We start from the raw sequence: 25,276 nt of genomic DNA on the forward strand, positions 1-25,276 counted from the left end.
ATTCCTCTTTTCCCCAAAGCCCCCTTCACCCCATCCATCCACCTCATCCTAGGACATCCCCTCATGTTCACTCCCTCCACATCTGCCTTCCATACCTCTTTTACTAGTCTTCACTCATTCTTTCCATGTGTCCAAACCATCTCAACACTCTTTCATCAACCCTATCTCCCAACTCCCTTTCCACCCCTGTTCTCCTCCTCACCTCCTCATTTCTCACTCTATCTAGCCTAGTAACCCCCATCATACTTCTCAGACACCTCATCTCAAACACATTCAAACTCCTTCTCTCTTCCTCTCTTATGATCCATGTTTCTGCTCCATACAGTGATGTTGGCACAATTACTCCTTCATACAGTCTCCTCTTAGCATCCATTCCCAAATTTCTATTCCTCATTACACTCTTTAATCCACCAAGGCATTTACTCGCTTCTCTCAATCTACATTCTACCTCCACCTTCACTCCACCTTCTCCTGCCTGTCTGGGATATTGGCTGCTTGTTATTGTGGCAAAGTAGCATGCAGTTGATACTTTAGGGTCTATATGGGGCACCCCTATGGACCGGAGTCACACATCATTTTGTCTATGATAGAGAAAAACACTGTTCATAGAGAAATGATGACACTTTTATGCTACAACTGTCCCTCCGTCATGCTGACCCCAACCCGTTGTTGCTGTCCTGTACCATTTCTCTGAGTATTCTTTTTCTGTGGTGGGGGAATTCCCTGAGGTGGGGGAAACGAATACTGCCACCAAGTATTCCCGCTTGGATTGTAAGAGGCGAGAAGAAAGGGACGGGGATTGGGACTAGGCATCCTTCTCCTTGTAGCCCCACAGGGGACATTCCTAAAAGAAAAAGTAAATGTTTTGTGGTAGCTTGAATAATATAAAAAAAAATTGTGTAATATTAACCCCCTTCGTTACCGACCCGTCAATCTTACGTAAACAAACGTTTCAAACTGTCCCACGAATGGCTGGAGCCTTATGTTTGTAAACACAGACACTTGCCACCACGTGGGTAGAAATAACCCAGGAACCGAGGCTCTAACCTCAATACACACAGCTTATAACTGTGACACGTGCGTGTCACGGGGAGCACGCTCGGTTCCAGGTGGGTGCACTCAGCTGTGACACGCAGGTGTCACAAAACACACATCCAGTACTCAAAGGGTTAAGCCACCATATATCAATAAGACCTATCAACACAATTTAGGAAATACAACAAATTATGCATGTCTCTTCTGCCAGTCTACCTCATACAAGATCAAGCACATACTTACAAATCATTTAGCACTGGCAGCATATGGACACAACCACAATATATTTGAGGTGGAGGACATATGGCAAGGGGGTTACATGATGGCCATTGATTTAAAGTGAATATCATCAAAAATATTACATTTAACTTCCAACAGAGCTATTAGTAAAGGTAACTGCCAGTACATAGAATATGTATATATATTTGAGTCGAGTCTCCAGACCACCTGCAAGTTAAGGTCCAGGCAGGTACAAGTCTTAAAAAGAAAGAAAGAAAAAAGAGAGAGAGAGAAAGTCTAAATTAAATTATTCTAAGTCCAAAACAATAGTCACTAAACTGTTAGAACAAAAGCTTTCAAACCTTTTATTTTCGATGATTTCTTTAAGTGCACTGACAAAAACATCCACAGTGAGGTCTTTCCACTGAAGGCATAAACCATATCCTTTAACACTAATCATTTCACAGTTCCGTGGCTGGTCTCCAAAAATTGGGAGTGCAATAAGGGGTGTGCCATGATAGATGGCCTCTTGGGTGCTCAGCAGTCCCCCATGGGTAATAAACACTTTCACCTTTTCCTGAGCTGATAATCACCAAAAAGAATAAAGAACTCAATAAAAAGAAGCTACAATTATTTGGTCTTGATTGGCAAGAGAAATCAAGTAGATCCTGCAATAAATTTATCTATAACAAATAAATCTGCCATACATTAGCTAAGATGATATAAAAATGTCTCTACTACTCATGAAAACATTATTCAGAACAGGTTTAATAATGATTATATTGAGGTTTCACATAGTTGAAAAAACTACTTAATGGTGATAACTATTGACTCAAATTTCCCTGACTGAAAACCCTTAACCTCACAGCACATGGCAATGGACTTTTGGCCCTCCCACAGATCTCTCTGGGAAGAAAATTTAGATTTGAGTCTTCATCATGATAGTATGAGACTATTTCTGTGTTACTAGCTTATAGTAGTAGGAGGAAGTGAGTGGCTGCCGGTTGTGTGCTCTCCCTTTAAAGTTATGTCCATAGTGTGAACTATGGAACAATGATGGGCACCTGCATGAAGTGGTCCTACAAGATGGATAGCATAGAGTCCTCTCTCTTTTGCACATCTTCAAAAACCATAGACTTCCTCACTTCTGTTTGGAAGAGCAGTTCCAAGGGACTGACACTTTGTCTCTGAACTGGGCCCAAGGTCTCTTTTTAAACTTTGTATTTCCTCCACACAAAGAAACCAAACAACTGGTGACTGCTTCCTTCTTTTTACTACTACAACCTGGTGACATAAATAGTTCTACACTTGTACAATATAGACACCAGAGAGGTCCATGTGAGGGCATGGAATGCAATACCATACGACACAGCTGTCTTTGTATTTGAGTTCCAAGAAAAGTTTGACTTCTGGAGCAAACTGTTCTCAAAAAAGTGTTTAGATTACAAGCTGTTTGACCTCTGGAGAGATTGAGTTATGAAGTACCACTGTAATGTAAAATTTTGGATACTCTCCCACTTAAAAAGCTATAAGATAAATATCTATCTATATACAGAGATCTTCCTTATAAAGGAGGTAGCCAAGTCAAAGGCATGCACCCACTCCCATCAATTCCACTCCAATCCATCACCTATGTTTCCACCTCGTTTTAGCTCTTTATGGATGAAGGTTCTTCCCTGTCTCCTGTCCACTGCTGCCCTGGTCAGAAGCAATGCAGCAAGACACAGCACATCCACAGCAGGAGTGCTTCACTTAGATGTAATACCCCCCTCCATCCCCTCATGCGGAAATTAGAGAAAATTGGGAGAAATCCCTTCATGCTGCATCAAGATATCATTCATACACAACCATTCTCCACTCACCCCTATCCCTAACCTTCTCCCTTCCTTGAGACTGCATCCCAATAATCATCCATACACAGCCATTCTCCACTCACCCCTATCTCTTGCTTTCTCCCTTCCCTGTCCAACAGACATTCCCCTCTTACTCAAAGCCCCTTTCACCCCATCCATCTCATCCTTGGTTGTCCCCTCAAGTTCACTCCATCCACCTGTGCCTTAAACACCTCTTTTGCTGATTTTTCTTCACTCATTCTTACCATGTGTCCAAACCATCCCAATAATGTTTCATCAGCCCTATCTACTAACTCCCTTTTCATGCCTGCTCTTATTCTCACCTCATCATTTCTCACTCTAACCTTGTAACCCCAGCCATACTTTTCAGACAGTTCATCTCAAACACATTTAAACTTTTCTTTTCTGCCTCTCTGAAATTCCAAATCTCTCCCCCATGCAGTCATAGATACAGTAACTCACTCGTATAATCTTCTCTTTGCATCCATTCCCAGATGCCTAATTGATTAAATATAATTGGTATAAATCAGTAGTTATTTGAATAAAATGAAAGGAATGAACTATTCTAAATGGCAAAACTTTGAACTGGAAACAGTCCTGCGATTGGTTTTCCTTAGTTTCATACTTAGGTCACTTCCGTTTGTAGCGTATATCAGCAACTTAACATAGATTGTGAACTAAAATCTAATATATCTAGGTGTGCTGCTAATACTAAGTTCTGCATCAAAGCAAATGATCATTCAAGTCAACTGAATATTTACAAAGATTTAGATAAACAAGAGTAATGGTTTGAAAAATGGGTATGAAATCTGACTCAAATGTTGTGCACAAAAAATAGAAATAACACCAAGTGGAGAATGAAAATTATTATGGTGTAATTATTATGATTCCAGGATTGACAGCACAATCTTGTGACTTCTAAAGTCAATTATCATTAGCTATATAGATCATAATTCAGATGGAAACATTCCCCACACTAACAACACAACAAACATTATAAAATTTAAGATGAATGGGAAATGGGTGATGAATAGGAGTAGGCTAAGTAAAGGTGGATGCATGCCTTGACTGGCTACCTCCCGAATAAGGGAAAGAAGCCTACTGGTGTGTAGACAAATAGATCATTAATCAGCTAATGTATCAGCAATGTAAACCTGCATGTGACAGTCCTAACAAAATAATTTACAGTACCCAGGATATCTTGCTGTGGAAGCCATTTTCTTAATAAGACGTTCTCAGAGATGCCTGGAAGATCCTCATTTTCAAACTTCCAGATTACTCGCTGAGGCATTTGGGCGAAAGCAGCCACAAATATGTCAATATACTCCTGAGGCATGTTTGAGCCTCTGGCAACAGAGCCAATGCTGAAGTAGATAACACCCTCATTGCCTGAACCCTCAATCCAAGTTGACAAATCCTAAAATATAGAAATAAAGGTAAATGTAGAGGTCCATGCTTCTTGCAATTCCTTGTATCTATTATCAATTGATCACATGTTGTCTTAGTTTTCTCGAACTGTAATTATATAGCACTGTTGGTAATCATTGTGAGATCATTCTATATATTTGGTCCTTCATTGACATTCAATGCCTCATTAACATTTCTCCCATCAAAATTAACATTTCCCCCATCTCGGATATCTGGTCACTCACGGTCATCCGATCTCTTGTACACTTTGTCCCCCTACATCACCGCATTTAACATCAGCCTCCCCTCGTTCACTGACATTCTGTCTGGCATCCCTTCCTAAAATGATATTTTGTCCCCCAGTGACATTAAATCCTACCGTGATATTTTGTCCTCCAATATCATTACATCCCATCATGATCTTTTGTCCTCCAGTCATTATATCCCATCATGATATTTTGTCCTTCATTGACATTCTGTCCGGCATCCCTTCCTAAAATTATATTTTGTCCTCCACTAACATATTCTACCATGATATTTTGTCCTCCACTATCGTGATATTTTGTCCTCCACTATCATTACATCCCATTGTGATCTTTTGTCCTCTACTGTCCTTACATCCCATCATGATCTTTTGTCCTCCACTGTCCTTACATCCCATTGTGACATTTTGTCCTTTGTCATTACATCCCATCATGACATTTTGTCCTATGACATTACATCCTAATGTAACATTTTGTCCTCTCCCGACATTATATCCTAAAATTATATTTTGTCCTAAACTGGCATATTGTTCTACATTACTGTTATCCCCATTTCAGTCTATTTCCCCTTCCCTTTGGGTTTCTACCCCAAAAAAGGAACTAGTTCATTACAAACTCCCACAATGAGGTTTGTAAGAACATCTTTGCCTCTGTGGGTAAGGTGGATCCCATCAGAAGCGTAAAGGTCATGACGCCTGGAAAAGAGATACCAAGGATCAAGAAAGTGGTATCCCAGTTGTGTGCACAACCGTGATATCCTCTCATTGATCCCTATGGCTCTACTGTTCCAACATGTGCCTGCATAGATCTTCGGGAGGATCCCACAAACTATGTGACAGCTCCCACGTTCCTTCATCTCCTGAAGGAGGACCTTGTAATTCCAAACAAGTTCCTCTGATCTCACCCTACCTACATCATTACTTCTCGTATGAACAATCGTAACCGTGTTCGTCCGTCTTTGCTCCCTGATGGTCTGGGTACAATCGGCGATCCCACAGCCCTGTTGACATACAAGCTTGCAATGTCATTTGGTCTTCTGCTGCAGGATGTCGTCATAGCCTCGCACCATGGAGTACCCCAACACCAAGAACTCCTGATTTTCGGCCACTTTATCCTCCAGCAGAGCAAAACAATTGGCTAGAGCCAGCGGATGCTCCGCAGGGTACCTGCTTGCCGAACACGGGTTTGACAAACGGGACCCCACGGAGCGCCACTCACTCACAGCAGTGACAGAAGGGGAAGAAGTGGAATGCTCTTTGGGTTGTGGGGAGGATTCACTCTTCTCACAAAGCGTACTCTTGAGAAGACGAATTTCCTCCTCACACATCCTGAGATGATCCTCCAGGTTCACACAACCTTCACAAGCCATTTCGCTCCTCCTTCAGCAATACAAACGGCAAAGAGAAAATATAAATCAACAAAAGAAACCAAAGAGGGCTCTAAATAAACTAAATACACTAAGCTTACTCTGCTTACCTTGTACTATTACTCCTACCTTTGGAGTACAGTAACAGAGTACTGTTTTGATTCTAAGTTAATAGAGCACTACACTTTATCTTGTATCTGTAACTGTATACAATTGTAACATATACAATTACAAAAATACAACACAATCACTTGTCACTATTCGGAGATAATAAATTTCACAGGTATTCGCTAGCTGGTGTCTGTGCAGAAAACGAGCTCTCTAGCTGCGGTCACAAAGCAGACTAAGCTGAGGTCACAAAGAAGACTGAACTGTATGTGTGTGTATATACATATATATATATATATATATATATATATATATATATATATATATATATATATATATATATATATATATATGTGTATGTATGTGTCATGGTAAAAAAAAAAAAAAAAATGGTATGGTAAACAAAATTAACCATTCTTTGTGAGAATAAACACCTTGTTAACCATTCTTACTCACCTTTGGGAGTGGTTTGGCAGGGCTACAGTGGATACCTCCTATCTCTACCTGGGATGGCAGGAGAGGTACTGAAGTACCATATGTATGATCAGAATTTAGCAGTGTCAAGCTAACATTCTTCTTTATATCCATGAGACTTGGCAGGTCTGGAAATTGCTCAGAAATCTAAGCAATAGAGAAAATGATGAATCTAGTTTTTCTTTGATAAAAAACAGCATCATATAATCAAGAATCAAAACATTATTATAAACAGAGTACCTAACTGTCATCATCTTTTGAAGAAATCACAAGTTCTATGCACAGCTGTATGCTTGTTAAACTGAACAACATATCATAAAACATTCCTTTAAGTTGACATCATATCTGGAATATAAACTGCAAAAGTGATAAAATACCTCTGCCTGAATTTTTGGAAGCACTATCATATTGAACACTCTCAACTGCATGAAATGGGCAGCCAGGTTCTTCAGTCGTTCTATAAAGGTCATTGGATTTCTGAAGAAGGCCCCTTGTGAAAAGGCATATGATGGATTGAGAACATTGCCCAGGATTGCGCTTGTACCAGGTTCAAGGCCTGGTGGACTCAGCATGATGAAGGGCATCTCATGTGCAAAGGGGAATGCCATCTGCCACAGGAAAGGAGATATGTGTATTTGGCATTAATGCATCTAGAGAAATCATATGACAGGTGGGAAAGAGATTTGTTATGGGAACCTGCAAAGAGGTATGGAGTGAGAGTAGGCTGCAGTGAAGAGCATATACAAGGGGAGCTGCATAAGTCTGAGTATATACAGAAAAGTGTTTCACTGTGGCAATAAGACTAAGATTGTAAGTTTTACAATATATATATATATATATGCATGAATATATATATATATATATATATGCATTAATATATATATATATATATATATATATATATATATATATGAATGAAATATACATAAATACTTGAAATGGGGTTGGTGTAAATTTAATCATCAACATATTAAGTACTGTATGGCCATCACTTTCTGAAAGCAATAAAAGGAGGAATAGTAACATTTTGTCAGCAATAACAAATACATCTATCTTTGGGGACAATATTGATCTGAAGAGCTATAGTCATAAAGGAGGCAAAGGTGATATTTACAGAGGATACCAGAATGGAGGGGAAGTAATTTAAAGGTGAAAGTTGATCAATATTCATTTTTGAGTGGAAATTTGTCTCTTACTAGGAAAGAATGCTGCATGACTGGTATGTAGGGATGTCATAAAAATTCCTCAACTATTGACTGCATAAAACTTATGCAGTCAACACCCTATATGAGGTGGGGAGGAGGAGGAGTGAGAGGGAGATAGAGGAAGATAGATAGAGATAGAAGATAGAGAAGCATATTCTGGTGGATTAGATATAAATTTTCTTTTTCTAAATATTGTAGAGCTTGACTTACCTCATTAAAGATTTGGTCAATGATTACAACATCAAATTCATGACGCCTCTTGTAGATCTGCATGACTTTGGGCACCTTATAAAGGTCTCTGGCCAGCCTGGGAAGACGTTCATCAAAAAACTGAAATGTCGTATCTATCTTACCCCAATTTGGACTCAAGTCAACACTGGATGGGTTAACATATTCCAAGTTGTGCCTGATCTCATGAATGCGTGGATGTCGTGATTTCATTTCTGTGTTTTTAATCATGGTCACCTGGAAAAAAAAATATATATATATATATATATATATATATATATATATATATATATATATACAGTAAAAGCCCTCTTATCCAGCATTCAGGTATCCGGTAACTTCAAGTATCTGGCATATTTTTTCCGAGCATTAAAATCTATAAAAATCTATATGAAATCAATACAAAATGATAAAAATTTCCACGTGAGGCTTTAACAGATGAGGCACTAAAAGAGTGGGTAGATGAGGACAAAGATGAAGCAGTAACATTCACTCTAACTTATGAGGAACTTATCAATGCGGAAATTGAAGATAATCTTGAGAAGATGACAGAGGGAGATAGTTAGGAAGAAGATGACCCTGAGCCTAAGGTGGCATGGAAAGATTCTGCAAATGGTTTAGCTGTCCACCCGAGATGTTATGTCTCTTCACTGCATTCAGAATGAGTTTTTGTTGCAAAGAGGAAAGAGCTGCAAACAAGCTGACATAAGAAACTATTTTAAAGTAGGTTGTATGGGAAAGAAAGCGAGGCAAACAAGTACAGAGGATAGTGATGAACTGGAGTGATGAACAGGATGTTGGTAAGTGAGTTGGTTTTGTTTATGTGCTTTTTTTATGTTATGTTAAATGCTGTTAATAGTGAATAAAATGAGTTGATTGTAGACAGTGTTTTTGTAACCCTTGACTTATTTTAGTAACCCCTTCAGAAAAGTACAGAGAAGGTTAGTGTCTAGTGATTAACTATATGTTGGCGAGTGAGGTGGTGACGCCGCAATCATGTGATGCTTTATGTTACAGTATGTGATACTATATGTTAACTGACATTAATAGTGAGTAAATGGGGTGATTGTAGACATATTTTTGTACCCCTTCACTTTAGCAACCCCTTCAAGTATCCGGAATTTTCGAGTATCCGGCATGCCTTTGGTACTAGTGATGCCGGATAAGAGAGCTTTTACTTTATATATATATATATATATATATATATATATATGTCTCTTTGTAAGAAAAACCTAAAAACTGAGGGAGGTAACTACAGGCCTGTTTTAATTCTAGGTATTATTTCCAAGGTTTTGGAACATATCATACACAATCAGTTAGATATCTACCTCAGGGAACGTAATCTACTATACACCATGCAATCTGGTTTTAGAACAAATTACTCAACAGACACCAGCTTAATATACCTTTATGATCTGATAAAACAGGAATACGACAGAGGTAACTACACAGGTTTAGTTTTGTTGGATCTACAAAAGGCATTTGACACGGTAAACCATGATATTTTAGTAAAAAAACTTCAGGCATTAGCAGTGGCGAATATTGGCTGGTTCAAGTCCTACCTTATAGGTCGCAAACAACTTGTACAGGTAAATGGAGCCTGCTCAAGTGACAGAGAGATAACTTATGGTGTACCACAAAGTTCAATTCTAGGACCGCTACTGTTCCTGGTCTATATTAACAACATGCCAGGTGCGGTGAACTGTAAGTTACTGCTATATGCAGATGACTCCACACTAATTGTCTCAGGTAGGGACCCAGTTGAAGTAGAGGAGGCACTGAGTGTTGAACTGTCATCAGTCCAGGACTGGCTCATAGATAACAGGCTGTCTTTACACCTTGGTAAAACGGAAAGTATTGTCTTCGCATCAAAACCCAACCTCAGGAAACACAGCGATGTACAGGTCAGATGTGGGTTTAATGTCTTGGAGTCAAAACAAGAGGTAACCTATCTTGGAATACCCTTAGATCAGTCCCTCTCAGGGAATGCCATAACAGATAAGATTGTATCCAAGTGTTCACATAAAGTCAAATTTTTGTACAGAAAAGCCAGAAATTTTGATTTGGAAACAAAGAAGCTTCTGGTGTCTTGTTACAGCATCACTTTGATTATGTTTGTAGGTCTTGGTACAGTAGTCTGAGCAGAAAAAACCAGTCTTGGCTACAGGTTGCACAAGATAAGATCATTAGATTCATGTTAAATTTACCTCAACATAGTCATATTGGTATAGAAGAATTTAGCAGGGTAGGAATGTTACCTGTAAAATATTGTGTCCACCAGCTGAAACTAAACCATATTTACAATGTCATTCATAATTCTGCTCCCTCATATGTGAGCTGTAATTTTACATTATGTGCTGAGAACCAAACCCGGAACAGTCAAGGGTCTTTTATTGTATCTCATGCAGGTCCCTTCACCAAAACCAGCTTTCACTTCACAGGTGCTCAACTATGGAACTCACTACCTATGTCCATTAAGAAGTCAAATAGCAAGGTTACCTTCAAGAAAAAAAGTCAAGGGTTACTATATGTCTCAGCTATGGACAGAGAACAGCCTTGATTTTATGTACTACTAGCTTAGTGAGGGATACTAACTTCATGAGTAATACCATCCAAATCTGCGTTCACTCATAACTGTTCTGACCTCCCCCCTTTTTTTTTCCTTCAGGAGTTTAGTTTAGTATGACAATGTTTCATATTACAAATTGGTTTTCACCTTTGTTGTGCTAGTCATAGTATGGTATATGTCTCAGGTAGGGTCTGAGAACAGTTATGATCTGACCATAATACAAGCCTGGTGAATCAGGGCACCAGGCAACAAGACAATTGGACTTTTTCCTTGTTCTCCTTGTTGTTTTACTCATAGGAGTACTGGTCCCCTGTACCCTACTTCTGGTCCTTCAGGTTATAATGTACTACATCCTAGTGCTCATACTAATTGCCCACTCCATCCTGAGATACAGGTAAAATTTTAGAATTAATTAATAGGTGACCCTAGCTGCAATGTAGCATGTTGATACAGCTGTAGAATAATGTAGTATATCATTAATGGTACTACTCTGATATGGTACTCACTCATACTGTTTTGTTATCATTTAACATTAGTTTGTTGTTCCTTTGCTTAATGCAATGTTCCTTATTGTGATGGTGCTCAATATCCTATATGTTACGAACATTTTAGTAATATTAGCAAAACTATAACAATGTTTATGTGTCATATGTGTACTGACTGGTATTACTCATGATTGTCACTGGTCCCCTTAACCCCCTACATATGTTGTCTGTGTAACTTAGTGAAGAATAATAATCTAATGAGGACCACAATGAAAATAAGCGTACATGCTTTTTTGTGTTATCCTCGGCAATTCGCAATTACTATTTCGAACTATGTGTTCTTGTCATTATCTGCACTTCATGTATATTGATTCTTTGCCAAATAAATTTATTTATCTATATTTATTTATATTATGACAAAGTAAAGAATGATATAATTTGTGAAAGGACTGCACTAGATGGGACTGGGAAGAGTAGAATGGGCCAAATTGAAGTGGTGGTCATGTTATGAGAATGGATGAGAGGAGATATCCTGGGATACCCAGAGTAAGAGTAAGGAGTAGGTAAAAGAAAATGTTGGGGCATAAAGCAAACAAAGCCATAAGAGCTTGTGGTCAGGATGCTAAACAAGTGCATGAAGTTGAAGAACATATAGATCAAGGTTGACAACCTCTTCTATGAAAGGGGTTCACTAGACATGAAGTGGTAGTACTCCTGGCAAAGAATCAATGTGCACCCTCCCACCACCACCACAAGACAAAATTAGAATCCTCTATTATTCATTTACCAACCTACCTCATGTCCACGTTCTGCCAACGCCTCTGCCAGTGGTACGAAGACATTTTCATGGCTTCTGGAGGATAATGGCAGAAGCATAAGGATCTTGTAGGGTTTATCAGGAGGGGGTAGTTCACAGAGACACATGGAAAACAATCCATGAAGCAACAGTACTGTCAATGTTGAAAAGGAATGCAACATTTTGGCAATATTGGTGGGTGTTGGTCATATGCACAATTGCCCTCAAACCTGCAAAATAATGATAATAACAATAAAATATTAATCAGTCCTCTGGTACCTTTTCAGGTTCTTATTAAAAAACTTAATTGTTCTAACCTTAGAATTATAATAAAAAAAAATATATATATATATTAGATTAATATGACTCAAGACATGAAAGATCTTTACATTTGATTTCTTTTGTGTGATACAGAACACAAAAACTGTTCCCATTTTGCTTTACCATGGTCTTGGACCATGTGATGGACTTGTGATTGACAGCTAATACCCTCCCAGATGAAAGATCAGAGCTCATTTATTGCCCAATCTATGGGTAATGCTGTGATCTTACACATATACATCCAACTCTTTACCCACCAGAGTTGGAGTGCAGGCTCATAGGTTCATAGTGGAGTGATATTGTATTATGTGTATGTATTTATTTACCTAACTGTATTTACCTAATTGTAGCATAGAGAAAAGGAGCAATGCTTGTTGGATCCCATCTACTATTCTCAAATTTTCTAACATACCTAGACAATTCATGTATGGTTCCAACTTAATCTGTATCTTTGATTTCCAATTATCATATCTAGTGATACAGCTTGGGCTGTATCACTTTCTAAGCTATTGCACATAGTTATACATCTATGTGGAAAACTGTATTTCTTCACATCCTTTTGACATGTGGTTTTTCTTAATTTATTTCCATGACCTCTTAAAGCCCTCCCATACTGTAATCATATCACCTTTCTCTTCAATCTTTCAAAGTTGGCAGACCCAGTACTTTTAGTCTTTCCTCATATGGTTTATCTGCCAAGCTTGAGACAAGTTTAGTTGCTGCCCTTTGTATTTTCTTGATCTTGGTTATATCCTTCACTCTATGTGGGGACCATACTACCAATGGATATTCCAGTCTTGGACATATCATGGTTTCTATGCTGGGGCCATAGAATGTTACATGGTTCTTACACAATCACACATTTATATACAAATTATATAATACAATACATTATAATGTGCTACCAGTACATTTTGATGGTTTTTCATCATCTCTTCATCCATATAATGGAATGCCACTTCAATCTTTTGCAGTAGTCCATATGTCTCTCCCACAATTTTGCTGATATGTCTGTCAGGTGACAGGTTGTCTTTTATCAACATTTCCAAGTTTTTCTCCTCTTTGACTTTTGTAATGGGTTTGCTTCCCAAGGAATAGTTTAAGGATGGCCTTTTACCACTATTGCCCATTTCCAGTACTTTGTATTTTTTTGGTATTAAACTTCATTTCCCATTCTTGGCTCCAAGCAAAAATAGTATATAGATCTATTTTGCAGTACAGTATTCTACTGTCCTCCTCATTTTTCACTCTTCTCATGAATTTTTAATCATCTGCAAACATGTTGGCATAGCTTGTTGTTCCTTCCATCATGTCATTGACATATACAAGAAACATTATTGAAAGAATTGAACTTTGTAGAACTCTGCTCGTTACTGCTCTCCAGCATGACATCTTATCCTTTACTACTGTCCTCATGTATCTTTCCTTCAAAAAGTCTTTAATCCATTCTATTGGCTTGCCTTTCAGTCCTCCAACATGCTCCAATTTCCACATAAGTCAATTGTGAGGTACTTTATCAAATGCCTTCTGTAGGTCAAGGTACACACAGTCCACCCACCCCTCTCTCTATTGCAGTACATTGATCACTCTCAAGAAAAACCTTAAAAGGTTCAACATACATGACCTTCCAGATCTGAAGACAAACTTACTCTCTGTCAGAATGTTCACCTTTTCAAGATATTAAGTCCATTGATCTTTCACAATCTTTTCACATAATATCACTATTGTGCTGGTTAGTGATACTGGCCTATAATCTAAGGGTGTTTCTTTATTTCCACTTTTGTGAATTGGCACCATGTTTGCCCTTTTCCAATCAAGCAGCACAATGCCTTCTTTCAATAAATATGTAATAAGACTGTAAATCTTGTCCGCTAGTTGTTTCCTACATTCTTTAGGTATCCAGTTTGAGATCCTGTCTGGTTCTGAAGTTTTCAACACATCTAAAGATCCTGGGAGATTGAACACTTCCCTCACTTTTACATTTATATCTGCTAAACCTGGTTTTTTGCTCCCCTTGCTTTTCTCCCAAAAAACTGCTCCCTTTTGTGGAGACTGATTTGAAATCTTCATCCTTTACTTCTGCCTGAGCTGAGGCCTCTTCATAGACCTCACCACCTACAATTAACTTGATGATTTCCTCCTCATGTCTCAATTTACCATTTTTAAACCTGTAAAACAGTTTTGATTCATCTTTGCATTTATCTACTGCATCTCTTTCAAAATTACTTTCTTCCTCCCTGTGAATTCTTGAAGTCATTCCTAGCATGTTTGTAGGCTTCTTTTGTTGTATTGCTTCTTTTCTTTCTCCATTTTCCCCAAGTCATGTCCCTGGCCATTTTCACAATCTCACACTCTTTGTTAAACTAATCCTGTTTTTTGCTTCTTTCTATCTCTAGTCTTTGGCACATGTTTGTTCACTCCTAGGTTGTAAATGTCAAGAAAGATTTCCAATTTCCTCTTTATTCCTGTGGTATTCATAAATTTCTCCCAGTTTGTTTCTCTAAAGAATTTTTTCAACTCTAAGTAATTTGCTTTCCTAAGATTGAGTCTCCCTTGCCTATGTGATTCATTCCTTGGCTCTACTTCCTCATCCTCCAGGTGAAGTTCACTTGTAACATGGTCACTTTTTCCTATTGGGCAAAGGTAGTTCAAGGAGCTGATGATGCCTGGCTCTTTGGTTAATAACAAATATAATCTTGTGGAAGTGTCATCTCCTCTTACCCGGGTCACTTCCTTTACCCACTCAGCAGGGTATTTCCCAAGGAATCTGCCTTGCTACTTGCTTCCCAATTCTCCTAGTTGACCTCACTGCAATTAACATCTCCATTAAGGACTATGTTACTATTTTGTTCAATATTTTTCTTTAGGAAAAGAGCTGCACCCAATAACATTTCTTGATATTCAGTTTCATCTCAAGCTCTTGTCTTTGGTGGAACATATGCCATCGTGAAGTCTTTTATTGTGCCTTTAGTACTAATCTTTAAGTGAATTGTTTCACCTAAAGATTAGTATTAAAGGGCACAATAAAAATGTGTGTGTGTGAGATAACACCATGGTCTTGGATCAGAGGTGAAAGCTCAGGGATCATACATGGCTAGGGTGGCCTTTAGGATGATCAGTCCTCCTTTTGAGCACTTTGTCCTCCATCCAGCACGACCTGCTGGATGTGCATTTGTCCTATTTTCTTGGGGTGTGATGAACATAAATGAATAAACAAATGAATAAATAAAAATTAATAAAGAATAAATAAATAAATGAATAAATAACCCTAGGTATACAATAATGCCATACAATTAAATTATGTGGGAGTACTCGGCAGCCGAAGTAGACGGGAACTGCACAGGACCAATGTTGTGAATGTGTGATTGCATGATTCACATCTCATACATTGGGCTGCAGTGCTGAGGTGGCTACGGTGCAGTGTGGTTTGGTAATTAATTTATGAGGTTAAGGAGTCTGAAAATGCCGAAAAGAAAGACTGACTGCTGAGCTATGGGTCAAGCACAATACCACTCAATCAGCAAGTTTTGTGTGTACCTAATTGTCGTATACAGGAAAAGAGCAATGTTCATCAAGTCTTAGTTTGTGTGTGTGTGTTCATGTACACCAAGAGGCTTTTTCTTCCTCATTAGGGGGTTAGCCATATCAAATTAGACATCCATCCCATACCCATCCAAAACCCATTTATTGTCCTTCCCAATTCAAGACCTTGTGAACACAGAGTCATCCCTGGTCCCTGCCACATTGTTTGAGTGAAAGGCAATGCAACAAGGCCTTGTTTCCATTGGAGGGCCTGACAGCCAGAACCAGTCATCTACTTGAGAAATCTATGGAACAGACAAGATCCAATCAGACCGAATAATTTCCTAATTCAATTATAATCACTCTCTGTTTACTCCTATCTTTTGCTATCTCTAATCCTTTTACATTAAATGCTTCCTTCACCCCATCCATGTAACTCATTTTTGGCCTTCCCTTCAACTTAGTCCTTCTGCTATTTGCTCATTTTGCTAGTCCTTTCTCACTTCATTCCTTCCGTATGCCCAAACCATCCTAGCATCTTCCCCTTCCCTACTGTTCTCATGTACCTGTGTTTCAGAAAACCCTTTAATTAACCTATCACAGCTTACTTTGAATATTTATCTTCCTGTCATTGTGTAAATATAAATATTTATATATTCATATTACACTGGATTGGAGCTATGCTCTAGCAGTCTCGTCGCTTGTCTCCACTTATCAAACTTAGATCTAAAATATGTTGTCTAGATAACAGAAGGAAGCCCATGTCTTTGGACTCCCGATAAGATATTTTATTTGCTTTCCGACGACTAGCAACACAAACTGACACTTTTACTTTACTCGATGTAGTATGCATATCACACATTAATGTGCTAGTCCACTGCTTTTTCTTCCGAGACCGCAATGGCCTATAGCTATGACGGTATGGTGTATAAAATAAGCATAATTCGTGGTTTCACTCATCTATCACTATTTTTATTGCTATTATAATTATTATTAGTAGTATTCTGTGGAAAACAAATACTGACTGTTTTCATCACAAGTTCCACAAAGGTAGTTATAGAAGAGTAATAGTAGAAGCAGTATTTTATTATTATTATTATTACTATTATTATTGTTAGTTTAGAGGTTTTAGTGGTTCCTAAGTTCGCATCTGCTGAGCACACGCTGATAATCATAATCATAATCTGTGATAATATTATCAACGTTTTTTAAAATTTTACTGCTGATCGAGAAGATTGACAACCACTTACAATTTTAAAGGTACAATTACACTATCAGTATTTGTTCTGCGACGCTATCTTGTTAGATCATTTCTTAGCGGTGAATAATCTGAAGTCCAAAAAGAAATATATTATCACACGATTTTTTTTTTTTTCTTTTTTACTTTTAAGACTGAAGGCGTAGTACGCAGACATTATTTGTTCACTTTTAATAAACCGCACGAGAAAATGCACATTTCAAAATTGAATATGAGAACCGAAAGGGAGGCAGAATCAACGCCAGTCGTACAGTTGGATTAAACGTCGTTAAGGCCGGTCATGTCGCGGTTTTTATGCTAGACACAAGCGTTTTTATTCGCTAGTGAAACGCTAGACGAGCGCTGTAAAGTTGAACACGTTTAAATTTATGACAGTGCCAAACAGACGCTGTGAATTCATTATTTTACTCGCTAGCAAATTGTATCGTCTTGTAATTTAAGTGTTAACACTATGGCCTGTCTAGAAATTAAGACGCTTGTCCAAAGCGAATGAGAGCAGTGCCTATACGACGCTGCTTTTATTCGTTTTGGACCAGCTTCTTAATTCGCTGGTGAAAGCATCTAAGGCCGGTTTACAAGGTGCTGTTATAACGCTAGCTTCTTTATTCGCTATTGAAACGCTTGACGCGACCGGTAAAGCTGATGTTCAACTTTATGGCGGCGTCAAAGAGACGCTGCAAATTCATGATTTTAGTCGCTAGCGAATTAAGACGCTTTAAAGACGGGTCTTTTATTCGTTGACGACTAAAATAATGAATTCGCAGCGTCTGTTTGACGCTGCGATAAAGTTAAATGTGTTCAACTTTATCGCTCGCGTCTAGCGTTTCAGTAACGAACAGTTGACTAGTTTAGACGACGACAGCACCAAAACTAACCTGATTGAAAGGAAATTAAATATTCATCCGCCTTGAGATCATGGAAAACTCCCTCATCACATGGGATATTAGATTGAAAGACTAATCAAATAGCGCAAATGATCATCGAACTTACAGACAACCTGAAAAATGGACATGATAAATCATGTTTGTATTAAAATAATAGTAATAACCTTACCCCAATAGTAATAGTAGTATCAATGTAGATGGACAGCACATTTTAGGAATTTTCGAAATTACTGTATAGGGGCTGAGTAACATATGTTGAATTCAGTTATAATGAAAACAGTGGCGGATCCAGGATAAAAAAAATTGGGGGGGGGGCTAACCTGAATTCCTTCCTCTGAGTAGTCTGATGTATCAGAAGTCTGAGGTATACTTAACTTAATAGTGTTTTTCAGATTTTTCTGTATTTTAGACATATATAATAGAATGTATATTCGTTTTATATTGTTACACGCTTGTGCTAGTCAGTGATAAGGCACTGGCACGCGTATACTCTCGCATAGAGAGAAATTATTGCAGGGTCCGTGTGTAGTGTTAGTGCACATGGACTCATGGAAGTAATAAAAAATAAAAGTAGCTTTAAAAATCAGAAATACAAACAAAAACGTGTATGAACTTCTGAACCTGTTAATAAAAGTATCTAAATTACATTAACAACACGCAGCATTGTTCATGGGATCTCACACGAACATCAACCTCCTGTTTTTTGGGGCAAATACATTGATTACACTGTCTATTTCAATATTGATTTCATTGTGAACGCCGAGTAGCGCCAGGCCGTTGAGGCGATCTTGACCCATAGTATTCCTTAGGTAGGTCTTCAGTCGCTTCAGGGTTAAAAATGAACGCTCGGCCTCTGCGTTCGAGACTGGGAGCGTGATCAAAACTCGGAGGAGCTTGGCCAGGTTCGGATACATTCGGGTCTGGGCGTGGGCAAGGGCATCTCCAATGGATTCGAACTTCATTGTTGTTGAATACCAGCGCTCTGCTTCCGCCCTAACGAGGCTCAGGGTCTCGATGTCAGCCTCATAAACCTTTGCCGCTTCCAGTACAGCAGCAACATCTCCGTCAGCGCTGCTGAGCAGATTCTTGATCTTAAAGCCAACAGGAATAGTATCATTCCCGAACCGGGTCTGCAGCTCAGTCAATACATGGTCGAGGAATGGGACATATACAGATCTTCGGTAATACTTCTCAGCTGTCTGGAAGGGTAAATTCGCTCGCTGCGTTTGGCGCTTGCAAACTCGAGGTACAGGAATGGTGTCGTGTGATGAACCGATCTCCTGGAGGAACCCCTCTGCCTTCTTGAAGATGTCCTGGAAGCTGGTCTTGTTTAGATGCGTCACCACATCACCAATCGTAGCGTACGCTGAGACTAGATCGACCATAGGGGACTGCAGGGCTCGGCTCGGCTCCACAGTGTGAGCTAGCACAGACTCAGCGACGGCGAGACCAATCAGAAAGCGCGGCTCTCGGATTGCTATTAGTAGTAGTCCCGCCGCGCCGTCGCGTCCGAGTTGCTCTCGTTCTCCAGAAAGACGGCAATAACTGGCAGGAATTCCATAAACACAATGACTGAGTCGTGTCGCTCAACCCATCTAGTAGCGCAGAGGCTGACCAGCTTCTTCCGCTTCGTGGACGTGTGGTCTTTTACGAGCTCAGTATCCTCCGTTCTTCAAAACTGAATATTTGAGCCACAGGTATGTTGAGCACCAGGTAGGCTGGAACCGCCTCTTTTGACCACCTTCGTAGCTGAATGGAAGAGCATCGATAACTGGGACTTTCTGGTGGATGATGACCACCTTCTCTGCATCTGTTCCCTTCTTCCCCCACGAAATCAGCAATGTCAAGTCGAGGGTCTTGAGAAGCTGCCACTGCAACTGTGCCGTCTTCACGTGACGAGTGGGGGACCTCGGCAGTCTTGGCTTCCTCCGGAACACTTGCCTCTGTGGTGGCATTATCTATCTTCATACATTCAGGTCGTCGCTTGAAAAATGCAGTGATCTTGGCGGGTTCCCCTGCTCGCTTCATTTCACTGACACAGGCTTATTTTCATAGAAGAATTCTGCCACAAACATAATCTCAAGTAAGGTCTCTGGTAAAAATTATAGAAGGAAATGGAAGAACATTGTGGAGAACTGCTAGATTAAATTAAATATACATACATACATATACCAAGGCTTTTTCCCCCTTACTAGGGAGGTAGCCAAAAAGGAAAAGGCATAAAATCATTCCCACCAATTCCATCCCTGAATACACTCCACACCCCTCCACCCTCCCTCCCATCTCAGCACCTCCTAGATGACGGGTCATCCCTGCACCCTGTCCACTGCCCTGGGTCAGAAGCAGTGTCGTAAGACACAGCACATCCACAGTAAGGCCGCTTCATTAAATCGGCGACCCCCCCCCCTCTCCGTCCCCCCATATAAAGGAGACGGGGAGAAATCCCTTCGGGCTGCGTCAAAATTTTGCTCACACACACTACCTCACCCCCCATCCCCCCGTTTCATTCCACCTCATGCATCACAACATCTTCCATATACAACCATTCTCCATTCACCCCTGTCTTTTGTCCTCTCCCGTCCTTCCTCAACAGACATTCCCCTCTTCCCCAAAGCCCCCTTCACCCCATCCATCCATCTCATCCTAGGACGTCCCCTCATGTTCACTCCCTCCACATCTGCCTTCCATACCTCCTTTACTAGTCTTTCTTCACTCATTCTTTCCATGTGTCCAAACCATCCTAATACTCTTTCATCAACCCTATCTCCCAACTCCCTTTCCACCCCTGTTCTCCTCCTCACCTCCTCATTTCTCACTCTATCTAGCCTAGTAACCCCCATCATACTTCTCAGACACTTCATCTCAAACACATTCAAGCTCCTTCTCTTTTCCTCTCTTAAGTTCCATGTTTCTGCTCCATACAGTGCTGTTGGCACAATCACTCCTTCATACAGTCTCCTCTTAGCATCCATTCCCAAATGTCTATTCCTCATTACACTTTTTAATCCACCAAGACACTTACTCGCTTCTCTCAATCTACATTCTACCTCCACCTTTACTCCACCTTTTCCTGCCACATTTGCACCCAAGTATCTAAAACTATCCACTTCCTCCAGTTGCTCTCCCTTAATGCTCACTTCCAGATTACTGGGAAAATACATGGTAATCTCGATATCAAGTTAAAGTAATAATTTTCTTTTATAGAAAGGTGTTCCACTATTCAATTTCCCTTTGGGTTATTAAACAATTGCAAGAGATATTATAAACGAATAAGTAATATTTTACGTGCTTACTCGAGTAGATGCTTACACCTCAACGTTTAACTGCAACTGTGCATTATACTTGTCACCACAATGATTTCGCCAATTGTTTGATAACTACATTTAATGAAGAAATTACTATATTAATGACTAAAATAACACCAAGAAGAAAGATACCAATCAAACCTTGGATAACAAATAACTTATTGAAATGCATCAATTTAAAAAATAAATTTTATAAAAAATACATTAAGTGCAACTCTGAACTTAATAAACACAATTTTATCAGATATTGTAATGTTCTCAACTCATCAATTAAATCGGCTCGCAAGCAATACTATCTCAAAAAACTTGAAGAAAATTCATCGGTTCCGAAGAAACTCTGGTCAATACTTCTTGAAGTAATTAATAAAAAGAGAAGTAATAATTTTCCCAATTTGTTTATTCACAATAACAGGCAGGTAACTGACAACCATGAGATCGCTGACATGTTTAATAACTTTTTCTGTTCAATTGGTAGTTTATTGGCTGATAAGCTGCCAAATGACCCAGGAAACCCACCTCAATATATAACTCCAGTCTCATCACAATTTAGTCTCATAAAACAATCAACTCACGATATTTTGCGTATTATAAATAATCTTAAAAATAAGTCCAATGGCTATGATTGCCTTAATGCAAAGATCCTTAAACCTGCTGCTCCCAAAATTATTCATTTACTCATGCATTTAATCGCTTTGTGCTTTCAACAGAGTTGCTTTCCTAATGTCCTAAAAATTGCTGTAGTACACCTGATCCATAAAGATGGGCCCACATCAAACGTATCAAATTTTCGTCCGATTTCGATCCTTCCGGTATTGTCTAAAGTACTTGAAACCGTTATTCTTGAGCAATTGGTAGATTACCTTGAGTACCATGGGATCATTTTCGATAATCAATTTGGATTCCGTGAAAACCACCCAACATATATGCCTGTTGCTCTCTTACATGAACATATTGCAACTCGACTATCTAATGAAAAATATGTGCCGCAGTTTTTCTAGACATTAAGAAGGCTTTTGACACAGTTGATCACTATTGATGAAAATGGCTGAGTACGGAATAAAAGACTTTAAACTTCAGATGTTTCAGTCATATTTATCTAATCGTAATCAAGTTGTCTTACTTAACGGTGTTAAATCGAGATTAATGGGTGTAAGTATGGGGGTACCTCAAGGTAGTATTCTCGGTCCTATTTTGTTTTTGATTTACATTAACGATATCTATAAAGCCTGTGGTATTCCTGAATACTTACTGTTTGTAGATGATACTTCTTGATTGATTGCTTCAACAACACAAAACAATCATAGAGGTGACAATACAGGTATGTTAAACGGCCAACGAACGTGGTATATCTCCTTTCTATCCCTTTTCAGCGCAACTGAGACACAACCCTGGCAACCCTACAACACGCGCAGCACAAAACAGATAAATGGAATTAAACAAATGCCAAACACAGCACAATTCCGCCCAAATACCGCACACATGCTGTCAGATTATTTAACCCCCGGACCTGGCAAAACATCAGAAAGTACTAAAATCGATTAAATGACATCCTTACAATGATTCATGGAAGAACAAATTTGGGGGGGGCTTCAGCCCCCTCAGCCCCCCCCCTGGATCCGCGCCTGAATGAAAACCGTATATTTTGTCCCCGAGAAACAAATTGAATTAGATATATTTTCTCAGTGCTCTTCAAGAGTATTCAGGGCACCTACAGATAGAAACTTAGTCGGAATTTAGAAGACGACGAGCAAAGTGATACAGACAGACCCAGCCGCCTTGAATGTCCCAAGAGTGTAACGGTTAAATCGGATTCATTTGTACGATTTCGGAAATCGTACGGACTGAAAGGTTTCCCATTTGGCTAGGAACCGAAGTGATCTCTAGTTTGATCAGGAAGCAGGTCGTCAAAGTGTCCTTCTTTTGTGTAAAAAGATGCATCTTCGTCCACAGCTCTTCAAATCTTTTCACACGTCAGCCTGAATACTCTCCGGTATGTAGTTGGGTCCTCTAATGCCTGGCTCCTGCCTATCCACTTTCATACCCATACTTTTTTTTTTATAACAGAATCATGCATTCTTTCCCGGAGCACTCTTGCACAAAGAACAGACGCTCGTAACACATCCTCTTGCAATCGTAGGCGTCACGCCTACGATTGCTCAAAAACTCTAGCGAATTCATATATTTTTTACCAGCATCGTGTAAGCGACTTAAAGCTTGCGTCGTTATCAGCTTGTATTTCGCATTGGAAGAGCGATAAGTTGGCGAAAAAAAGGGTTAACCGGCCAGACTCCACGAATACTAAGGATAATAAACGGGTCCCTCAGCGTAACAGAATGTTACAAAAATAACTGAAAATAACAAGACCACCTCAATATAATTAAATCCTTTCAGTACTTGCCACAGGAACTTTTTTCTCGCTGCCTCCGGGCAATTTCATGAAGCTCAACGCGTAGCGTAACTTTTGTTACAAATTTCAACCTTATTTCTGCCATCAGTCGATGTTATCCACGCAAAGGAGAACCCCTGCTGTCTCTATTTGCTGTATAAATTAATTTCAATTATAATGTACTATCTAACAACCCAAAAAGCATACACTATTACAATACAGATGTTAAATGTGCAATTTTAGTAAATGCTTACACAAGCTTGAGACTCGACGGAAGGCACACAATCCTAGCAGCGTCTGACACAAGTCTGAAATAATGCGCAAGGTCTACATTTCCTACTCCCTCAAATAGCCTGTTATCTCTATTTCGTTGTGATAATGTCGACATTTCCACTGTGTTTTCAAACACCATCATGTAAGGAATACAAAAAAAAAAAGTCCTTCGTTGTTTTCAAGTCACATATGATAACCAGAACTACTGCAGTCTAACTTTATATAACTTTGATATGTTAGAGAGAAATCATAAAATAATTGAAGGTGAAGGTCACACCACGATAGTAGATAACGTTTTTTTTCTTTTAATCGCACGGCAAGAAATAGTGATAACATATACTCTTTTAATCTAATCTTCATTTCGTGCTGCTGTGTCCATACTCAGAAAATAATAATAGTAATAATAGATGCTACAGTAAACACCTATAAATGACGCCCCGGGGCAGTTCTCAGTGACGCTCCCCACCATCCCTTACTCCCTATTATAGCTATTGTCTTGCAAAATAATTAAACGTATTCTAAGAATGTTATTTAATGTCCCTATTGCACCAAGGATAAAGGGAAAATATTTAATAATCTGTTTATTCTAACGCAAAATTAATATATTCAGGGCTTCTTTAACCTTTTTTATTATCATTAATTTGTCAGCCTTGTGGGCGGCATGTCCAGACTAGAATTGCATTCCCAAGGCATATGCACCCCCCCCCCCCATGTGAGGGCCCTACGGACGGGTAGTATATTACTGTCAATGCTGACACAAATTCCTGGACAGTGGAAGAAGGTGGCAGATGAGGTGGTGTGGGTAACACGTACCTTAAGTGATTGATGAAGGGAGGGGGAAGATAGCTGCAGTTGGGGAACCGAAGTCCAGGCGATTTGTATCACATCTCGGGACCACTCGCCTTCCCTCCAAGGCAAGCGTGAGAGTAAATCAAAGAGGGGGGAGGGGTATGATGGGACAACTCATTAAGTGAACCGTCCTAGGCTAATGAAACCCAGAACTCCTATTGTGAGTTTTAATGAATTAAATAATTAAACACTAGAAATATGCTACTTGACATTAAATAAGGGTTTTAACAGTTGGCTTTCATACATACATCCTATCTATTACCTGCGCGCGTTCCTAGCTTAAGAAATTGTTAAAGTATTAGTACTTAATATGTGTCTTGCTTGTGGAGACGTCTTCAATTAGCGTGGTCTCCTGCTGAGCTCCGACCGGCGCTGCTGGTGGGGGCGGGGGGTGACGGCCTGGGCGGGCGCTGTGATGTGCTTGCAAGTCACTTCACCGACGTATTCCCGGTCAATCGCACTACACTCAT

The 25,276-nt window shown here is 39.4% G+C and overlaps 1 protein-coding gene across 1 annotated transcript in view; it reads right to left on the reverse strand.

Annotated features, from left to right (window-relative positions):
- Positions 1 to 24,091, reverse strand: part of LOC143029976 (uncharacterized) — a 61,650-nt gene extending 37,559 nt beyond the window's left edge. Inside the window, exons 1-7 of the mRNA XM_076193188.1 lie at positions 23,939 to 24,091; positions 12,008 to 12,238; positions 8,141 to 8,395; positions 7,103 to 7,333; positions 6,708 to 6,872; positions 4,299 to 4,524; positions 1,617 to 1,836 (exon numbers count right to left, since the gene is read on the reverse strand). Coding sequence (XP_076049303.1) covers positions 1,617 to 1,836; positions 4,299 to 4,524; positions 6,708 to 6,872; positions 7,103 to 7,333; positions 8,141 to 8,395; positions 12,008 to 12,190 — 1,280 coding nt within the window. The 5' untranslated portion in view covers positions 12,191 to 12,238; positions 23,939 to 24,091. The remainder of the gene's footprint in view (positions 1 to 1,616; positions 1,837 to 4,298; positions 4,525 to 6,707; positions 6,873 to 7,102; positions 7,334 to 8,140; positions 8,396 to 12,007; positions 12,239 to 23,938) is intronic.
- Between the last annotated feature and the right edge of the window lie 1,185 nt (positions 24,092 to 25,276).

This window comes from Oratosquilla oratoria, chromosome 11 (assembly GCF_046742065.1).
Source record: "Oratosquilla oratoria isolate Oo_2021 chromosome 11, ASM4674206v1, whole genome shotgun sequence".
NCBI classification, from domain to species: domain Eukaryota; kingdom Metazoa; phylum Arthropoda; class Malacostraca; order Stomatopoda; family Squillidae; genus Oratosquilla; species Oratosquilla oratoria.